Genomic DNA, 20,000 nt, shown 5'->3' with positions numbered 1-20,000 from the left:
ACATGCCTCATATCTCAGATGTCTCATGTCTCTGGTGTCTCATGCCTCATATCTCAGGTGTCTCTGGTGTCTCATGCCTCATGTCTCTGGTGTCTCTGGTATCTCATGTCTCTCGTGTCTCATGCCTCTGGTGTATCATGCCTCTGGTGTCTCATATCTCAGGTGTCTCATGTCTCTGGTGTCTCATGCCTCATATCTCAGGTGTTTCATGTCTCTGGTGTCTCATGCCTCATGTCTCAGGTGTCTCATATCTCAGGTGCCTCTTGTCTCAGGTGTCTCATATCTCAGGTGTCTCATGCCTCATGTCTCAGGTGCTTCATGTTTCATGTCTCATATCTCAGGTGTCTCATGTCTTGCGTGTCTCATGTCTCTCGTGTCTCATGCCTCATGTCTCTGGTGTCTCATGTTTCAGGTGTCTCATGTCTTAGCTGTCTCATGTCTCTGATGTCTCATGCCTCATGTCTTAGCTGTCTCATGTCTCTGGTGTCTCATGTCTCAGGTGCCTCATATCTCAGGTGACTCATGCCTCATATCTCAGGTGTCTCATGTCTCATGTATCTGGTGTCCCATGCCTCAGGTCTCTGGTGTCTCATGCCTCATATCTCAGGTGTCTCATGTCTGAGGTGTCTTGTGCCTCATGTCTTAGGTCTCAGTTGTCTCATGTCTCAGGTGTCTCATACCTCTCGTGTCTCATACCTCTGGTGGGTGTCTCATATCTCAGGTGTCTTATGTCTCTGGTGTCTCATGCCTCATATCTCAGGTGTCTCATGTCTCTGGTGACTCATGTCTCATGTCTCTGGTGACTCATGTCTTAGGTGTATTGTGTCTCATGTCTGTCCTCACCTCTTCCTCTTTGTCCTCCTTGTCACAGCCACAGTCTTGTCCTCTCCGTCCAACACACACTCGGCCGTGTCGCCGTTAGAAACGTCAGCGTGTTCCACTTCCTGGTCTGATGTCATGTGACAAACAACACAGGTGAAACACAGTCACTGTCTTCTGGTCATTCCCTCATGTCACCAGTAGGAGGCTCCAGAAGCTTTGATTTCCTACCAGCAGTGGGCGCCCTCTTCTTTTTCTTCCTCTTCTGTGGAACTGAGTCCTGCGGCTCTGGAGTCACATGATCTCTGCTGTCAGAGCCACTCGGGATATTTCCCTCCTTCACCTCCTTCACCTCCATCTCCACACGCACTGCACAACACAACACAACTCAATACAACACAACTCAACACAACACAACTCAACACAACACAACACAACTCAACTCAATACAACACAACTCAACACAACTCATCTCAACTCAACACAAGGCAACACAACACAACTCAACACAACACAACTCAACTCAATACAACACAACACAACTCAACACAACTCATCTCAACACAAGGCAACACAACTCAACACAACTCAACACAACTCAACACAACACAACACAACACAACTCAACACAACACAACACAACACAACACAACACAAGGCAACACAACACAACTCAACAAAACACAACTCAACTCAACACAACACAACTCAACACAACACAACACAACACAACTCAACACAACTCAACTCATCTCAACTCAAGACAAGGCAACACAACACAACACAACACAACACAACACAAATCAACACAACACAACACAACTCAACTCAATACAACACAACACAACTCAACACAACTCATCTCAACTCAACACAAGGCAACACAACACAACTCAACAAAACACAACTCAACACAACTCATCTCAACTCAACACAAGGCAACACAACACAACACAACTCAACTCAATACAACACAACACAACACAACACAACACAACTCAACACAACTCATCTCAACTCAACACAAGGCAACACAACTCAACAAAACACAACTCAACTCAACACAACACAACACAACTCAACACAACTCAACTCATCTCAACTCAACACAAGGCAACACAACACAACACAACACAACTCAACAAAACACAACACAACACAACACAACACAACACAACTCAACACAACTCAACTCATCTCAACTCAACACAAGGCAACACAACACAACACAACTCAACACAACACAACACAAATCAACACAACTCAACACAACTCAACTCAACTCAACTCAACTCAACTCAACACAACACAACACAACAAAACTCAACACAACTCCACACAACAGAACAGAAGTGTGTGTGTAGACCTGCTGACCTTCTCCCTGCTCCTCCACGTCGTTCGTCTCCTTCTTCGTCTTCTTCTTCTTGCTCTTGACAGTTGGCATGGTAACGTCTCTGCTGGATCAGACAGACCATAATTTAGGTCAGTGTTTAAACAGGGGGCAAACACACAATGGATTAAAGTGAGTGAGTTTGAGGACAGGTGATGTTAAAGGGAGAGTTCATGTTTTTATACCTGATCAAATCGACCTCACTCTCCCACACACACACACATGCACACGCACACTCACACTCACACTCACTCAGACACACACTCACTCACACACACACACACACACACACACACTCACACACACACACACTCACACACACACACACACACACACACACACACCAACGCTCAGAGAGAAAATCAGTGATTTTAGCTGCTGCTCCTCTGCTGCCTCGTGTGGTCACTCTGTGTCACTGAGGTTAATCTGAACACTGAAGAGACAAAATTAGACATTTGAATTTAGTGATGGAAGCAGCAGTGTGTGTGTGTGTGTGTGTGTGTGTGAGTGTGCGTGTGTGTGTGTGAATCACCTGTGTGTGTCTCTTCTTCTTCTCTCTGTAATTTCTGGTTAATCCCAGTTCGATGAGTTAAAATTAAAACTTTTCACCTGAAACTCAAACAGAAGAGTGAGTGTGAAACACACACACACACACACACTCACACACACTGAGCTTCATCATCTTCATCGTCGGCAGAAGATTTAAGTGGACTGATCCTGACAGCTGCTCTGTGATTGGTCCCTCAACTGTGATGTCACCAGTAATCCCTCAGTCAGATGGTCTGAGATCAGATTATCTCACACACACACACACACACACACACACACACAATTCCTGTGGTATTGCGCCCCCTACAGCAGGTCAACATTACTGACACTAACAACAACAAACAAACAAACAAGCAGTGAAGCAGTGAATGATGACATGGTGAATGTCTGTTATTCTGTGGTTTCCATGGTTACTGCAACACAACTGCAACCAAACATCAACAAATATTTGTCTGGACAGTTTTTTTCTTGGCTCTGGATTAAGTTCTGACCACGCCCACACAGGTGCTGCTTAACCACGCCCACTGTGTCAATCATCTGAGAGGCGGGGCCTCACTGCCAGTTTACGATCTCATCTTCCTCGTCTTCCTCGTCTTGGACCTCAGACAGCCCGTGTCGTGATCTTCCTGCTCTTCATCCAGAGAAATCCTAGCAACCGACCCGTTGTTGAGCCTCATCTGTGCGTTTCTACCACTCGGCCTGTGGGGGGCGCTAACCGCCACCAGAGAACCCTCTGCACAGGAAGTGACAGATGAGGATGAAGACGAGGAGGATTGAGAAGAAGACGAAGAAGAAGAAGAAGATGATGATGATGATGATGAGGGACGGTGCCGTGGATCAGGCGTGGGAAGTTTTGGAGACACTGAGGGGACTCGTGGAGGAGGTGACAAGCGTCTGCCGGCCGTGACATGTCCCTGCAGTTTGTCCAGCACGTCTGTCAGAAGGTTGAGAGCCTGGACGCTGTCCTCCACGCTGTGAGACGTCTTCTCCATCCTGACGGCCACAGTCTGGACCGTGGACCTGAGCTCGTCCACACGGCTCTGCTCCACTAGCTCCTCAGGCTCAGGACGCCGCCGGGGTCTCGGTTGTCGATGTTGGGTCCGTATCAGTTTTACAGTGCGACGAGCAGGAGGAGGAGGAGGAGGAGGAGGAGGAGGAGGAGGAGCAGTGTCAGGTTCTGTGTGGTCTTTGTGTGGTCGCGTGTTGACACCATGAAGACCACGGAGACGGTTGGTCCTGCCGGGTGTGGGGACGGTCCTCGGACGGTTGTATGAGACAGGTGAGTTGGGCAGACTGATGCTGAGAGCTGGGACAGGAGCCGGAGGACGAGCGTAGTCCTCAGTGTGTCCTGCAGCTCCACCCTCTCCAGACAAAAGTAAACGACACACAATCAAACCAGAGAGAAAAACTGATTTTATTCTTTGAAATACTTTTTATGACACCAAACAAAATCAAACCAAACATGAAGCTCCTCCTCTTACCGTCATGTGATGTGGGACTGAAGATGGAGGGAGCTGATTGGTTGATCTCTCTCCTCTCTGCACAGCAGCTTCCTGTTGACTGGTAGCAAGGAAGGAAGGGGCGTGGTCTGTCTGCTCTGGGGAGGGGCAGTAACCTGACTTCACTCTCTGTCAATCTGAGCTCCTTCCCTGACCACGCCCTCCCGGCAGGGACAAGACGATCCAGCGTGAGACGACGGGTGTCGCCCACCGAGACTCCGCCCCCTGCACCCGCTCTGCGCTCGCTCGCGATCTGAACGACGAAATATGAGAATGTGGATTTTCATGGTTTAAAAATCAGAATAAAAAGATTGTCCCTGATGTCTCACCTGAGGTTTGTCCTCATCAGGAAGACACGGAGACACGAGTCCATCGTCTGACTGACACACACTGTCATGTGACCACAGCACAGCCTGAGACAGGTGAGACAGGTGAGGACATCTGAGACAGGTGAGGACATGTGAGACAGATGGGGACAGACCTGTATATGTGGTGAGTTGAGGAGGCGGAGCAGCTCTCTGGTGTCAGCTGATGGGCGGGGACTGTTTTGTATCACAGTGATGATCTGGAGACAAAGTTACATGATGAGTGAGTGTGTGTGTGTGTGTGTGTGTGTGTGTGTGTGTGTGTGTGTCAATCCTCTTTCTCTAATCCCAAAAAACTTTTCTCGATCTTCTCTAATCTCCTTGACCCCCCACTCCCCCTCCTCCCTCCTCCCTTCTACCAATTCACTTTGTCAACTACTTCACAAAAAAAGTAGATGACATTCGCTCTTCTTTCTCAACCCCACCTCCTGATCTCACCACTCTACCAACCACACATTCAGCTCCTTCTCTATCCTCTTTCACCCCTCTATCGCATGATCAAGTTCTTTCCCTAATAACCTCTGCCCGCCCCACCTCCTGCCCCCTTGACCCTATCCCTTCTCACCTTCTTCAGTCAATTGCTTGTGATCTTCTTCCTTTCCTCACCCACCTCATTAACACATCACTATCATCTGGTTGCTTTTTTCCGGACTCTCTTAAAGAGGCCAGAGTGACCCCCCTCCTTAAAAAACCCACCCTTGACCCGTCTGAAGTAAATAACTACAGACCTGTCTCTCTTCTTCCTTTTCTCTCCAAAACTCTGGAGCGTGCTATCTTTAATCAACTCTCCTCCTACCTTCACCGGAACAACCTTCTTGATCCTCTTCAGTCTGGTTTTAAAGCAGGTCACTCGACCGAAACTGCACTTCTTGCTGTCACTGAGCAACTCCACACTGCCAGGGCTGCCTCTCTCTCCTCTGTGCTCATCCTCTTGGACCTCTCTGCAGCATTTGACACAGTTAACCACCAGATCCTCATTTCCTCCCTTCAAGAACTAGGTGTCTCAGGCTCTGCACTTACCCTAATCTCGTCCTATCGTCAAAACTGAACATACAGAGTAACCTGGAGAGGATCCGTGTCAGAACCCTGTCCTCTAGCTACTGGGGTCCCTCAGGGTTCTGTCTTGGGCCCTCTCCTCTTCTCTCTATACACCAACTCTCTTGGTTCTGTTATTCTCTCTCATGGTTTTTCCTATCACAGCTATGCCGACAACACCCAACTCATCCTCTCTTTTCCCAGCTCCGACACAAATGTAGCAGAACGGATCTCCGCCTGTCTGACCGACATCTCTCAGTGGATGTCTGACCATCACCTGAAACTCAATCTCAACTAGACTGAGATTCTTTTTCTCCCAGGAAAGGGCTCTCCCACCACAGACCTAACCATCACCCTCGACAACTCTGTGGTAACTCCGTCTCATACCGCAAGGAACCTGGGTGTGACACTTGATGACCATCTCTCCCTCACTGCCAACATTGCTGCAACAGCTCGATCTTGCAGATACATGTTGCACAACATCAGAAGGATACGGCCTCTTCTAACCCAGAAGGTGGCACAGGTTCTGGTCCAGGCTCTTGTCATCTCACGCTTGGACTACTGCACCTCCCTCCTGGCTGGTCACCCTGCATGTGCCATACGACCTCTGCAACTCATCCAGAATGCAGCAGCTCGACTGGTCTTCAACTTACCAAAATTCTCCCACACTACACCGCTCCTCCGCTCCCTTCACTGGCTTCCTGTAGCTGCTCGCATCCGCTTCAAGACTCTAGTGCTTGCGTTCCATGCTACAAACGGATCTGGTCCAGCCTACATCCAGGACATGATCAAAACCTACGCCCCAGCCCGCCCACTCCGCTCTGCATCGGCAAACCGGCTCGCCGCCCCCTCACTGAGAGGATCGCAGAGGCATTTACAGAACTCGAGACTGTTCACTGTCCTCGCTCCCAAACTTATATATCGCACTTATGGCTAGCACTTCATAGTTTGGCTTACTTGAAGCTCTTACTTACTTCTAGATCTTATTTGTACCCAAATGTTTAAATGCACTTATGTAAGTCGCTTTGGATAAAAGCACCTGCTAAATGACATGTAATGTAATGTGTGTGTGTGTGTGTGTGTGTGTGTACCTCGTGTGAGAGTTGTGAGGCATACAGCAGGAGTGGGCGGGGCATCAGCTGCTGGAAGTGTAACAGACGTTCATAAACCTGGAGAGAAACATGTTTATGTTACAGATGACGACACATCAGTGCTGTACACTTCTATAATGTTTCCAGTTTAAAATGACCTTACCTTACCTTACCTTACCTTACCTTACCTTACCTTACCTTCCCTTACCTTACTTTACCTTCCCTTTCCTTCCCTTCCCTTACCTTACCTTCCCTTACCTTACTTTACCTTCCCTTTCCTTCCCTTACCTTACCTTACCTTCCCTTACCTTACTTTACCTTCCCTTTCCTTCCCTTCCCTTACCTTACCTTCCCTTCCCTTACTTTACCTTCCCTTACCTTACCTTACCTTACCTTACTTTACCTTCCCTTCCCTTCCCTTCCCTTACCTTACCTTACTTTACCTTCCCTTCCCTTCCCTTCCCTTCCCTTACCTTACTTTACCTTCCCTTCCCTTCCCTTCCCTTCCCTTACCTTACCTTACTTTACCTTCCCTTCCCTTCCCTGACAGTGATGACAGTCGTACCTTCATCATGGCGTGAAGCCACGGTGACCTGAGCAGCTGATGTAACGGCTGAGCTCCACTGATGTTTTTGATGACATCATCACGTAGGTCATCGAGGACACTGGAGAGCAGATCAGTGAGACCTGCACACACACACACACACACACACACATTTTTCATTTCAATTAAATCTCATGTAAAAACCTAATTGTCAGTGTGTGTGTGTGTGTGTCTCACCGTCCTCCATGTCTTGTCTCATGTCAATGAATAATAAAACAGCACCCCCTGCTGGTAACACTTGTTCATGTGTTCATGTTCCCTCAGCATGAATCACAACCACTCTGATGTTCTGATGTGGCGCCACCTTCAGGCCAATGTTTGTCACTTTGTCCAATACAAACTTGAGCATGTTAGCATTGTTAGCTGCTTGTCTTCAGCTCGTCTTCAGCTCATCCTCAGCTCGTCCTCAGCTCGTCTTCAGCTCGTCTTCAGCTCGTCATCCTCAGCTCGTCCTCCTCAGCTCGTCGTCCTCAGCTCGTCCTCAGCTCGTCGTCCTCAGCTCGTCCTCGACTCGTCCTCAGCTCGTCTTCAGCTCGTCATCCTCAGCTCGTCCTCCTCAGCTCGTCGTCCTCAGCTCATCCTCGACTCGCCCTCAGCTCGTCCTCAGCTCGTCTTCAGCTCGTCCTCAGCTCGTCATCCTCACCCTCTCACTCACAGTAAATCACAAATCTTCACTGTTTGTTGCTTTTAGCCACACACACACACACACACACACACACCCACAGCTGATGATGACAGATGTTTGAGTAAGATTAAATGTTAGTGTGTGTGTGTGTAACTGGGTCACCTCTTCAGTGATTGACACATAGAAACAATGACACTAAACCACGTGTCACTCATATAGTAGCTCTATAGAGACGAACACATGCAGTGAATGTGGGACCAAACACAATCAGTGTTCCACACAACTCGACACATCGATGACAAGGGGGCGCCAGGACGACAGGTCAGCGGGGGGAGGCCACCTTCATATATGTACATATACAGTATATATATAATAGAATATAGCTAACTGGAATTTATTTTTATTTTATTTTATTGCTGCACAGTTGCAAAGTCATTTCACTGGGGGTGTACTTGTATATCCACATGTGGCAAATAAAATCTATGTATATATATGTAGTGTTTATATTTATATGTGTAGATACGGTATATATAAACACTACATATATATATATATATACATATACATATATATATATACAGATATATATCATGTGTGTTGGAGGACAGTGGTTCTCCAGGACCACGGTTGAGAAACCCTGGTAATAAATGCGTTATAATTAAAATAAGGGAGTTTAATGCATGTGTGTGTACATGTGTATAGTTTATGTTATAAAATCTGCATTTTTAGAGTGTCATTAGCAATCTCATCTACATATTTCCTCACATTTATTGACTATATTATATAACAGAACACACAGCTGTGATGAGTTGAGTGAAGCAGGGTTTAATGTCAGAGTCTGTACATTTACTGTAACACAACAACAACACAACATGTGATCACATTAACGTGACGTGAGCTGAGAGAACAGGTGTCTGAGGTGTTTGTGAGTCTGTACATTTACTGTAACACAACAACAACACAACATGTGATCACATTAACACGACGTGAGCTGAGAGAACAGGTGTCTGAGTTGTTTGGAGATCTCCTTCATCTTCAGTCCGTAGATGAACGGGTTGAGCAGAGGATGATAAACCGTCATGTACAACGTTAACGTCAAACTCACCACTTTTGGTAAATCTGCTCCCATTCGAACGACGATGACGTCAAACATGATGAAGCAGGTGAGGTTGATTAACACCAGCAGGTGAGGCAAACAGGTCTGTGCCGCTTTAGTCCGGACTGTCGTGGAGCTCCTGTAGGAGATGAGCAGGATCCTGGTGTACGTGAAGAGGATGAAGAGTGTGGGGAAGAGGACGAGGTTGACTAAAATCACCACGCCGTACACAGACAGAGCGACAGAGCTCACACACTGCAGCGTGTAAATCAGAGTGTTACAGAAGACGCCTTTTAAAGTGAAGTGACACATCTTTACGTTCATATACATCACAACCAAAACACTGAGTTCACACGCAGGTATTAGCCACGCACACACCAGGAAGAGCGTCACTGTGGACCTGCTCATGAGGGTCTGGTAGTGCAGAGGTCTACAGATGGACACGTACCGGTCGTAGGCCATGGCCGACAGCAGCAGGAACTCTGACGTGGCTAAAGTGTAATATGAAGACGCTTGAAGGACACACGGTGTGAACGTGGTGATCTGTCGCTCAGACAGGAAGTCCATCAGCAGCTTGGGGTGAACGGCAGAGCTGTAGAGAACGGAGTTGATCAACAGCGCTGCGATGAACACGTACATGGGCTTGTGAAGGTCTTTGTGAATCACAATGAGACACACGATGGTGACGTTAGAGCAGACGATGAGAATATAGAGAGTGAACATGACGACAAAGTAAACATGTCTGTACGTCTGCACGTCCACGTGTCCTGCAAAGGTTATAAATGTGAAGTTCACTTCATCCTCCATCAGCTTACACCTGACTGACTCACCCTCACCACCTGAGTCCCCCTCACACACCTGACTCACCCTCACACACCTGAGGTTCTGACTTTTATCAGACCGTTCTAGCCTCCACAGATCTCATTAAAGTCCACTCACATGGAAACAAGTCCACGAAACCCCAGAGGTTTTCATCAAGGGACATTTGAAGTTTTTGTGCTAACACACAGTTAGCACAAAAGTCTGTACAGAGGCTAACTGTCAGTAAAAACATGGCCGCCACATAAGCACAAAGAAAAACAGATTTCAACCACTGAACAAAAGACTTGTGTCAGTTTAAGTTTCTACAATCTCTGAATCACACGATCACGTTTTTATCTCACTGTGAGACTGACGTTTGTAATCCACTCACTCTCCCACACCAGAGTCCACAGAGACTTTCTGGTGATGGTCTGCCCGATCTGAACCAGATCAGTATGGTCTGACTTGTGTGTGAGTTCTAGTTTGTCAACAACTAAGCCATGAAGACCTTGAAGATAAGGAAGTCCAGGACGTCCTCAGTTACAGATCCATAATCCACTTTATGTCCTTCATTTGTTTTATAAACTGAGAGAAGCAAAGATGTCAACTGATCACCACCTGCTGCTGAGTCAGATCAGGTGGCAGGTGGACACTGGATCTGCCCGGGAGACCTAAACCTGATTCAATCACATGCTAGGGGTGGGCAGCTGTCCAGAGCTTTGGTCGATAGACTGCTGAGGCTAGTCATGGTGGTCATCCCAGAACGTCCTGGTGGTCATCCCAGAACGTCCTGGTGGATACCAGAGTTGAAAGGAGCAATCAAGCTGAAGAAGATGCAACTGAGGCTTAAATTCTGAGGCTATGGAGCGAGGCCTTCAGTCAGTCCCAGTTCACACTGTTTACAGAGCGGCTGGTGATCTGCTGACTGAGGAACTGAGTCATGTGGTGGAAGGAAAACTTGAAGGATCTCCTCAATCGCACCAAGTCAGAGCATGAAGGTGTGGATTCTTATCTGTGGTGTGGAAGTCAAACACCTGTGCAGTGGCAAAGCCTCAGGAAAGGATCAAATTCACCCAGAATTCATTGGGGTTGTAGATGTTGTGGGGCGGAGCTGGTTGACATGCCTCTGAAGCAGTGAGTGGACATTGGGGACAGAACCTCCTCATGTTTAAGATCAGGTATGAGATCGTTCAGACTCATTTATGGTGCGGTGCTGAGCGGTCGTGTTTCGGAGCTCCTCCGGTGAATTTGCTCAAAGTCAGCTGAGCAGTCTGAATTAACTCATGCATGTACCTCCAGTTTCACTAATACAACGACTGCTCCAATGGCACCAAAACCGCCCAAGCAGACGCAAAAACTTTTGAAGTTTGACTCCACGCTGGACCCTCCGAAACAAGCTAATGAAGAAGCTGGTAGCGCTGGCGAAGTAGCCTTGGGGACTAACGTAACTGATTCTGTCCAAATTCTGACTGCAATTCAGTCGTTGAGGGATGACTTTGTGTCGAGGTTCAACGGGCTCCTAAATGCGATGCAAGGGCTAAAAGCTGACGTGAAAGCGATTACAGACCGTGTAACGGAAGCTGAGGTCAGAATTAGCACCAACCATGATGACATCGCGTCACTACTAGCGGGCAACATGGCCATGAAAGTTACTATTAAGGAGCTAGCGATCAAGATTGACGACCTCGAAAACCGAAGTCTACGGTCCAACCTACGCCTGGTGGGCATTCCCGAAGGTGTGGAAGGGACTGACATGTGCATGTTTCTTGAGGGATGGCTGCCGAAGGTGCTTGGTGCCGATAATTTTCCTGGACCCCTGCTAATCGAGCGAGCCCACAGGCTCGGTAGAGCTAACGAGGCTAGTATGGCTAACGGAGCTGGACCGCAGCGATCGGCACGACCCAGGGTGGTGATAATGAAACTACTGAACTACGCGGACAAGACACGAATCATGAGAGCGGCCAGACTGAAGAGACCTACTATCTGGTCTCAGCGGAGTTGATTACAAAAATTTCAAAATGTTGTTATGATAGCATCCTAATCTCAGATCACGCTCCAACCTCGATTCTTATTAAATTTTCGAATACTGTACCGCCCCCTCACAGGTGGCGCTTACAATCAATCTGGCTTAGGGACCCATGCTTTATAGAGTATATTGGAAGACAAATAGATTTATATTTTGAAAGCAATACTAACCATACAACTGCATCTGTGAGGTGGGAGGCATTCAAAGCCTTTCTGAGAGGGCAAATGATAAGTTTTACCAGCTTTAAATATAAATCTCAGCGATTGGAAATGGGGAAACTTGAAAAAGCAATTAAAGAAACTGAAGTCGAAGTTTTTGTAAATCCCAACCGCCTACGTATTGTGGAACTTAACAAACTGAAAGCAAAGTAGGATGTTGTGTCTACAAATAAGGCGACAAAAAGCTTGATGAGATTAAAACAATCATATTATGAACAGGGAGAGAGGGCGGGTAAGTTACTTGCATGGCGCATAAAGCGACCCTTGACCCAGATATTTTAGCTAACTACCGACCTATATCTAATCTCCCCTTTGTTTCTAAAATCTTAGAAAAGGCAGTTGCTAATCAATGATGTGAATATTTGCGCATTAATGGCCTGTTTGAAGATTTTCAGTCAGGTTTTAGATTAAACCATAGCACAGAAACAGCACTAGTTAAAGTTAGTAATGATCTTCTCTTGGCTTCAGATAATGGTCTAGTCTCTTTACTTGTCCTGTTAGATCTTAGTGCTGCATTTGACACCATTGATCATAATATTCTACTGCAGAGATTGGAGCAGACCCTTGGTATCACAGGTGCTGCCCTCTGCTGGTTTAAAATCATACTTATCTGATAGATTCCAGTTTGTTCATGTTAATGATAAAGCCTCACTACAAACTAAAGTTAATTGTGGAGTTCCTCAGTGCTTGGGCCTATACTTTTTACCTTATATATGCTTCCTCTAGGGAACATTATTAGGAAGCACAACATACACTTTCATTGTTATGCAGATGACACACAGCTATATTTATCAATGAGGCCGGATGAAATAAATCAGGTTGTTCAACTCCAGGAATGTCTCAGAGACATTAAGTCCTGGATGACCTGTAACTTTCTACTTTTAAACTTTTATACTCTGCCCTAAACACCTCAGAGAAAAACTTTCTGATCACATTGTCACTTTAGATGACATCACCATGGCCTCCAGTTCCACTGTGAGGAACCTTGGAGTTACTTTTGACCAGGAAATGTCATTTGATTCACACATAAAACTCATTTCCTGAACAGTCTTCTTCCACCTGCGGAACATTATGAAAATTAGAAACATTCTGTCTTTACAGGATGCTGAAAAACTAGTACAGTTGTTGTGTATCTGCTCCTGGTCTCTCTCTCTCTTCTGTCTCTACCTCATCTCCCTCTTGTCCTTTCTCTCCCCCCCTTTCTGTCCCCCACCTCTCCGCTGTCCCCCATTTTCCTTTCACCCCAACCGGTCGAGGCAGATGACCGCACATCTCTGAGCCTGGTTCTGTCAGAGATTTCTTCTTCTGTTAAGAGGGAGTTTTTTCTCTCCACTGATGCCTAGTGTTTGCTCATTGTGTGAACTGTTGGGGTTCTCTGCTCTCTTTGATGTTGTCTATGTACAGTGCCTTGAGATAATGTATGTTATGATTTGGCGCTATACTAATAAAATTGAATTGAATTAAATTAAAATTAATATGTACAAGGAATCATTTGATAATGGATCCCTCCCTCCTTCTCTAAACACAGCAATAATTTCATTGTTGCTGAAGCCTGGAAAGACACCAACCCAGTGTGGGTCCTACAGACCGATTTCTCTTCTAAATAATGACCTTAAGATTTTATGCAAAGTGCTGGCAAGGAGGTTGGAACGAGTCCTACCTCAAATGGTCCATTTGGATCAGAGTGGATTTGTACAATACGAGAAGGTTTACTTAATATTTTGTTTAAAAATTCTGGCCTCCCTGACCACTCTATTCTGTCGCTGGACGCAGAGAAGGCCTTCGATAGGATAGAGTGGCAATACCTTTTTGATGTCTTGCAAAGATTTGGTGTTGGTGTAAATTTTCTCAGATGGGTTCAGCTTTTGTACTCCAACCCACAAGCTGAAATACTAACTAATGGTCTTGTATCAAGGCCATTTAGGCTTAATCGAGGAACAAGACAGGGCTGCCCCCTCTCTCCCTTGCTCTTCGTCCTGGCTATTGAGCCATTGGCCATGGCAATTCGCAGGCATGCTGGCATTACAGGAATTAAAGTCGGAAACATAGAACATCGTATCTCATTGTACGCGGATGACGTCATTTTATTTTGTTCCAGATTGGAGAAAAACCTACCTAATCTCCTGAATTTGCTGAGAACATTTGGTATCTTTTCAGGATACAAAATAAACAATAGTAAATCAGTGATAATGTTTCTGACAGAAAATGAGAGAAACAGTCCCCTGATCCCTACACCATTTACTGTGTTAAAACAGGGATTTACTTATTTAGGTGTCCAAATTACCCCTACTATTGACCAAATTATTTCAGCTAATTATGACCCCCTTGTGGATAATGTCACACAATTGATAAATAGATGGACCAAATTACCCATATCCTTAATTGGACGCATTAATATCCTAAAAATGTCAATTCTAAGTAAATTTTTATACCTCTTCCAGTCAATTCCACTCTCCCCAGCTCCTTCCTTCTTTAAGTTGCTTAACAAAACGTTCACAAACTTCATCTGGAATAACCAACGGCCTACACTTAGACTTTCCTTGTTGTATTTACCATATGACAGAGGTGGACTGCAATTTCCGAATTTCTTATGGTACTTTTGGGCAGCGCAAATTAGAGCCGGTTTGTTTTATTTTGTCAATGACCACCCTCCAGCCTGGGTTGCGATGGAATCCCAGAATATCACTATACCATTGCATTTGTACATGTATTGGGCAGATACAAAGAAGCTTCTGAAAAATACCAAAAATACTTTCTTGAAAAATACGATACGGATTTGGCATAATGCCAATGCTTACTGGGGTATGACAAAACGGTTTTCCCAATTCTCACCCATATTTGGTAATGATGATTTTCTCCCAGGCAGGGCAGACCCGGGTTTTAAACTCTGGTCCTCCAAAGGTCTAGCTAAAATATCTGATTTGTATAATGGTAAAGAATTTATGTCATTTGAAGAACTTAAATTCAAATATGACATTCCTACAAAACATTTCCTTTAAATATCTTCAAGTCAGAAATGATGTTCTATCGAAGCAATGCAACAGCCTAGCGCTCCCGCCCTTGTCTACTTTAGAAGACATCACTTTAAAATATTTAAGAGACAGGGGACAGGTGTCTGTGCTTTATAATCTGTTTGTGGACGGATCTAAGGAGTCTTCAAATAATATTTTATGGGCCTGGAATATGGATCTAGGTGAAAGGGTATCAGAGGAAGAATGGTCAGAAGCCTGCTCTTTGGTAAAAACACAATCTATAAACACACATTCTATATTGTTACAATATAAATGGCTGACTAGACAATATATTACTCCTGTCATGCTGCACCATTTTAATCCCAATATTCCCGACACATGCACTAAATGTAGCCATCAGAAAGGGTCGTTATTTCATTGTATGTGGGGCTGTCCACAGGTTGCACGCTTCTGGAGAGGGGTACTGAACATTATTGGCCGTATTATTGGAAAAGTGATGCCTACCTTTAGTGGCCAAAATCCCCACCCGGCCAAAAAGGGCTGGGGTACCCCTGAGCAAGGTACCCGACTCCCAATGCTCCCCGGGCGCTACTCAGTGTGGCAGCCCACTGCTCCTAATTCTAGGATGGGTCAAATGCAGAGGAATACTTTCCCTAAGGGGATTAATAAAATACAATTCTTCAATTCTTCTTACTGATCCTAAGCTGTGTATCCTAAATATTTACCCTGACAATTTCGTGATAACTAATGATAAAAAATCTTTAATTGGTATGTGCCTTTTGGAGGCTAAAGGGTGCATTGCTAGGTCATGGAAAAAGCCAACTGTCTGTGGCATTTCTGAATGGTTAAACGGAGTGACTTCCTATTTGGCACTAGAAAAGATAAGTTACATCATAAAAAACAAGATCGATAGGTTTTGGAGTATTTGGAAGATTTTTTATAATTTCCTGGAAAATGGAAGTATACGGATTGATAGAGGGAGTGAGGACCTGATTTGATTGTTATTGTGGCTGTGTCTTTATTTATTATTGTTTATTTTTCATTTTTGTTCATTATTATTGTGTAAATGCATACTTATATGCACTTGTGTAATTTCAGTATTCTGCTGTATAATATGTGTATATGGATGCAGAATTTGTCACAAATTTTCATCTCATGTTTTAATATAACTGGTATGATCCTTTTGTTGTGGGAAGGTGGGGTGGGGGGTGGGGGGTGGATGCGTTTGTGTGATTGTTCTGTTTGTGCATGCTGTCTGTTTTGTTTATCTATGCTGTAAGAAAAAAACAACAAAAAACAACCCAATAAATATATGTTTGAAAAAAAAAATGTATGAGATGGTTCATTTCATCTTCAGCGGGATCACACTACACTACTATACCAAGGTGCTGGAGAGGAGACTCCACCCGATAAAGTCCTGGCTGCAGAACACCAGACCAGATCTATACCCTTGAAAGGGCTCACGATTGTGTCCCTGAAGGCAACACAACAACATCATTTAACAGTTTAGTAGAATGAAGTCACTTTGATTTTCTCCTGCTTTCACCCCAACCGGTCGAGGCAGATGCTGCACATCTGTGAGTCTGGTTCTGGTTCTGGTTCTGTCACAGATTTCTTCTTCTCTCCACTGATGCCTTGTGTTTGATGATGACAGATGTTTGAGTAAGATTAAATGTTAGTCTGTGTGTGTGTGTGTGTGTGTGTGTGTGTGTGTAACTGGGTCACCTCTTCAGTGATTGACACATAGAAACAATGACACTAAACCATGTGTCACTCATATATAATAGAATATAGCTAACTGGAATTTTTATTTTTTTTATTTTATTTTATTGCTGCACAGTTGCAAAGTCATTTCACTGGGGGTGTACTTGTATATCCACATGTGCCAAATAAAAATCTATGTATATATATGTAGTGTTTATATTTATATGTGTAGATACGGTATATATAAACACTACATATATATATATATATGTGTATACATATACATATATACAGATATATATCATGTGTGTTGGAGGACAGTGGTTCTCCAGGACCACGGTTGAGAAACCCTGGTAATAAATGCGTTATAATTAAAATAGGGGAGTTTAATGCATGTGTGTGTACATGTGTATAGTTTATGTTATAAAATCTGCATTTTTAGAGTGTCATTAGCAATCTCATCTACATATTTCCTCACATTTATTGACTATATTATATAACAGAACACACAGCTGTGATGAGTTGAGTGAAGCAGGGTTTAATGTCAGAGTCTGTACATTTACTGTAACACAACAACAACACAACATGTGATCACATTAACGTGACGTGAGCTGAGAGAACAGGTGTCTGAGGTGTTTGTGAGTCTGTACATTTACTGTAACACAACAACAACACAACATGTGATCACATTAACACGACGTGAGCTGAGAGAACAGGTGTCTGAGGTGTTTGTGAGTCTGTACATTTACTGTAACACAACAACAACACAACATGTGATCACATTAACACGACGTGAGCTGAGAGAACAGGTGTCTGAGGTGTTTGTGAGTCTGTACATTTACTGTAACACAACAACAACACAACATGTGATCACATTAACGTAACGTGAGCTGAGAGAACAGGTGTCTGAGGTATTTGTGAGTCTGTACATTTACTGCAACACAACAACAACACAACATGTGATCACATTAACACGACGTGAGCTGAGAGAACAGGTGTCTGAGGTGTTTGTGAGTCTGTACATTTACTGCAACACAACAACAACACAACATGTGATCACATTAACACGACGTGAGCTGAGAGAACAGGTGTCTGAGGTGTTTGGAGATCTCCTTCATCTTCAGTCCGTAGATGAACGGGTTGAGCAGAGGATGATAAACCGTCATGTACAACGTTAACGTCAAACTCACCACTTTTGGTAAATCTGCTCCCATTCGAACGACGATGACGTCAAACATGATGAAGCAAGTGAGGTTGATTAACACCAGCAGGTGAGGCAAACAGGTCTGTGCCGCTTTAGTCCAGACTGTCGTGGAGCTCCTGTAGGAGATGAGCAGGATCCTGGTGTACGTGAAGAGGATGAAGAGTGTGGGGAAGAGGACGAGGTTGACTAAAATCACCACGCCGTACACAGACAGAGCGACAGAGCTCACACACTGCAGCGTGTAAATCAGAGTGTTACAGAAGACGCCTTTTAAAGTGAAGTGACAAATCTTTACGTTCATATACATCACGACCGAAACACTGAGTTCACACGCAGGTACGAGCCACGCACACACCAGGAAGAGCGTCACTGTGGACCTGCTCATGAGGGTCTGGTAGTGCAGAGGTCTACAGATGGACACGTACCGGTCGTAGGCCATGGCCGACAGCAGCAGGAACTCTGACGTGGCTAAAGTGTAATATGAAGCGATTGAAGGACACACGGTGTGAACGTGGTGATCTGTCGCTCAGACAGGAAGTCCATCAGCAGCTTGGGGTGAACGGCAGAGCTGTAGAGAACGGAGTTGATCAACAGCGCTGCGATGAACACGTACATGGGCTTGTGAAGGTCTTTGTGAATCACAATGAGACACACGATGGTGACGTTAGAGCAGACGATGAGAATATAGAGAGTGAACATGACGACAAAGTAAACATGTCTGTACGTCTGCACGTCCACGTGTCCTGCAAAGGTTATAAATGTGAAGTTCACTTCATCCTCCATCAGCTTACACCTGACTGACTCACCCTCACCACCTGAGTCCCCCTCACACACCTGACTCACCCTCACACACCTGAGGTTCTGACTTTTATCAGACTGTTCTAGCCTCCACAGATCTCATTAAAGTCCACTCACATGGAAACAAGTCCACGAAACCCCAGAGGTTTTCATCAAGGGACATTTGAAGTTTTTGTGCTAACACACAGTTAGCACAAAAGTCTGTACAGAGGCTAACTGTCAGTAAAAACATGGCCGCCACATAAGCACAAAGAAAAACAGATTTCAACCACTGAACAAAAGACTTGTGTCAGTTTAAGTTTCTACAATCTCTGAATCACACGATCACGTTTTTATCTCACTGTGAGACTGACGTTTGTAATCCACTCACTCTCCCACACCAGAGTCCACAGAGACTTACTGGTGATGGTCTGCCCGATCTGAACCAGATCAGTATGGTCTGACTTGTGTGTGAGTTCTAGTTTGTCAACAACTAAACCATGAAGACCTTGAAGATAAGGAAGTCCAGGACGTCCTCAGTTACAGATCCATAATCCACTTTATGTCCTTCATTTGTTTTATAAACTGAGAGAAGCAAAGATGTCAACTGATCACCACCTGCTGCTGAGTCAGATCAGGTGGCAGGTGGACACTGGATCTGCCCGGGAGACCTAAACCTGATTCAATCACATGCTAGGGGTGGGCAGCTGTCCAGAGCTTTGGTCGATAGGCTGCTGAGACTAGTCATGGTGGTCATCCCAGAAAGTCCTGGTGGTCATCCCAGAACGTCCTGATGGTCATCCCAGAACGTCCTGGTGGTCATCCCAGAACGTCCTGGTGGTCATCCCAGAACGTCCTGGTGGTCATCCCAGAACGTCCTGATGGTCATCCCAGAACGTCCTGGTGGATACCAGAGTTGAAGGGAGCAATCCAGCTGAAGAAGATGCAACTGAGGCTTAAATTCTGAGGCTATGGAGCGAGGCCTTCAGTCAGTCCCAGTTCACACTGTTTACAGAGCGGCTGGTGATCTGCTGACTGAGGAACTGAGTCCTGTGGTGGAAGGAAAACTTGAAGGATCTCCTCAATCGCACCAAGTCAGAGCATGAAGGTGTGGATTCTTATCTGTGGTGTGGAAGTCAAACACCTGTGCAGTGGCAAAGCCTCAGGAAAGGATCAAATTCACCCAGAATTCATTGGGGTTGTAGATGTTGTGGGGCGGAGCTGG

At 45.2% G+C, this 20,000-nt stretch overlaps 3 protein-coding genes and 1 pseudogene across 5 annotated transcripts in view; all 4 read right to left on the bottom strand.

Annotated features, from left to right (window-relative positions):
* LOC131444174 (transmembrane protein 237A-like) overlaps nt 1-4,367 on the bottom strand; it is a 9,312-nt gene extending 4,945 nt beyond the window's left edge. For 2 of the 3 annotated variants that reach the window (XM_058614371.1, XM_058614386.1), the window contains exons 1-5: nt 4,240-4,367; nt 2,742-4,121; nt 2,194-2,271; nt 1,051-1,188; nt 844-949 (exon numbers count right to left, since the gene is read on the bottom strand). In XM_058614371.1, coding sequence (XP_058470354.1) covers nt 844-949; nt 1,051-1,188; nt 2,194-2,263 — 314 coding nt within the window. In that variant the 5' untranslated portion in view covers nt 2,264-2,271; nt 2,742-4,121; nt 4,240-4,367. The remainder of the gene's footprint in view (nt 1-843; nt 950-1,050; nt 1,189-2,193; nt 2,272-2,741; nt 4,122-4,239) is intronic. The other variant, XM_058614379.1, reaches the window with a different exon arrangement.
* Nucleotides 3,322-7,784, bottom strand: LOC131475263 (uncharacterized). Its single transcript, XM_058653240.1, has 8 exons — nt 7,530-7,784; nt 7,314-7,435; nt 6,749-6,826; nt 4,739-4,822; nt 4,587-4,670; nt 4,374-4,510; nt 3,585-3,838; nt 3,322-3,491 (listed from the first exon to the last, which is right to left on the bottom strand). Exons 1-8 carry the CDS (start codon nt 7,549-7,551, stop codon nt 3,322-3,324), a joined length of 951 nt encoding a protein of 316 aa, XP_058509223.1. The 5' UTR covers nt 7,552-7,784.
* A 1,029-nt stretch (nt 7,785-8,813) lies between these two features.
* Nucleotides 8,814-9,933, bottom strand: LOC131444217 (olfactory receptor 11A1-like). Its single transcript, XM_058614452.1, has one exon. The coding sequence runs from the start codon at nt 9,878-9,880 to the stop codon at nt 8,954-8,956; it is 927 nt and encodes a 308-aa protein (XP_058470435.1). The 5' UTR covers nt 9,881-9,933; the 3' UTR covers nt 8,814-8,953.
* Nucleotides 9,934-17,714: 7,781 nt separating this feature from the next.
* Nucleotides 17,715-20,000, bottom strand: part of LOC131444215 (olfactory receptor 6N2-like) — a 2,751-nt pseudogene continuing 465 nt past the window's right edge.

The sequence above is a fragment of the Solea solea genome, chromosome 2, assembly GCF_958295425.1.
Source record: "Solea solea chromosome 2, fSolSol10.1, whole genome shotgun sequence".
NCBI lineage: Eukaryota > Metazoa > Chordata > Actinopteri > Pleuronectiformes > Soleidae > Solea > Solea solea.
Note: the sequence above shows the minus strand (reverse complement) of the source record. Positions and strands in the feature narration are given on the sequence as shown.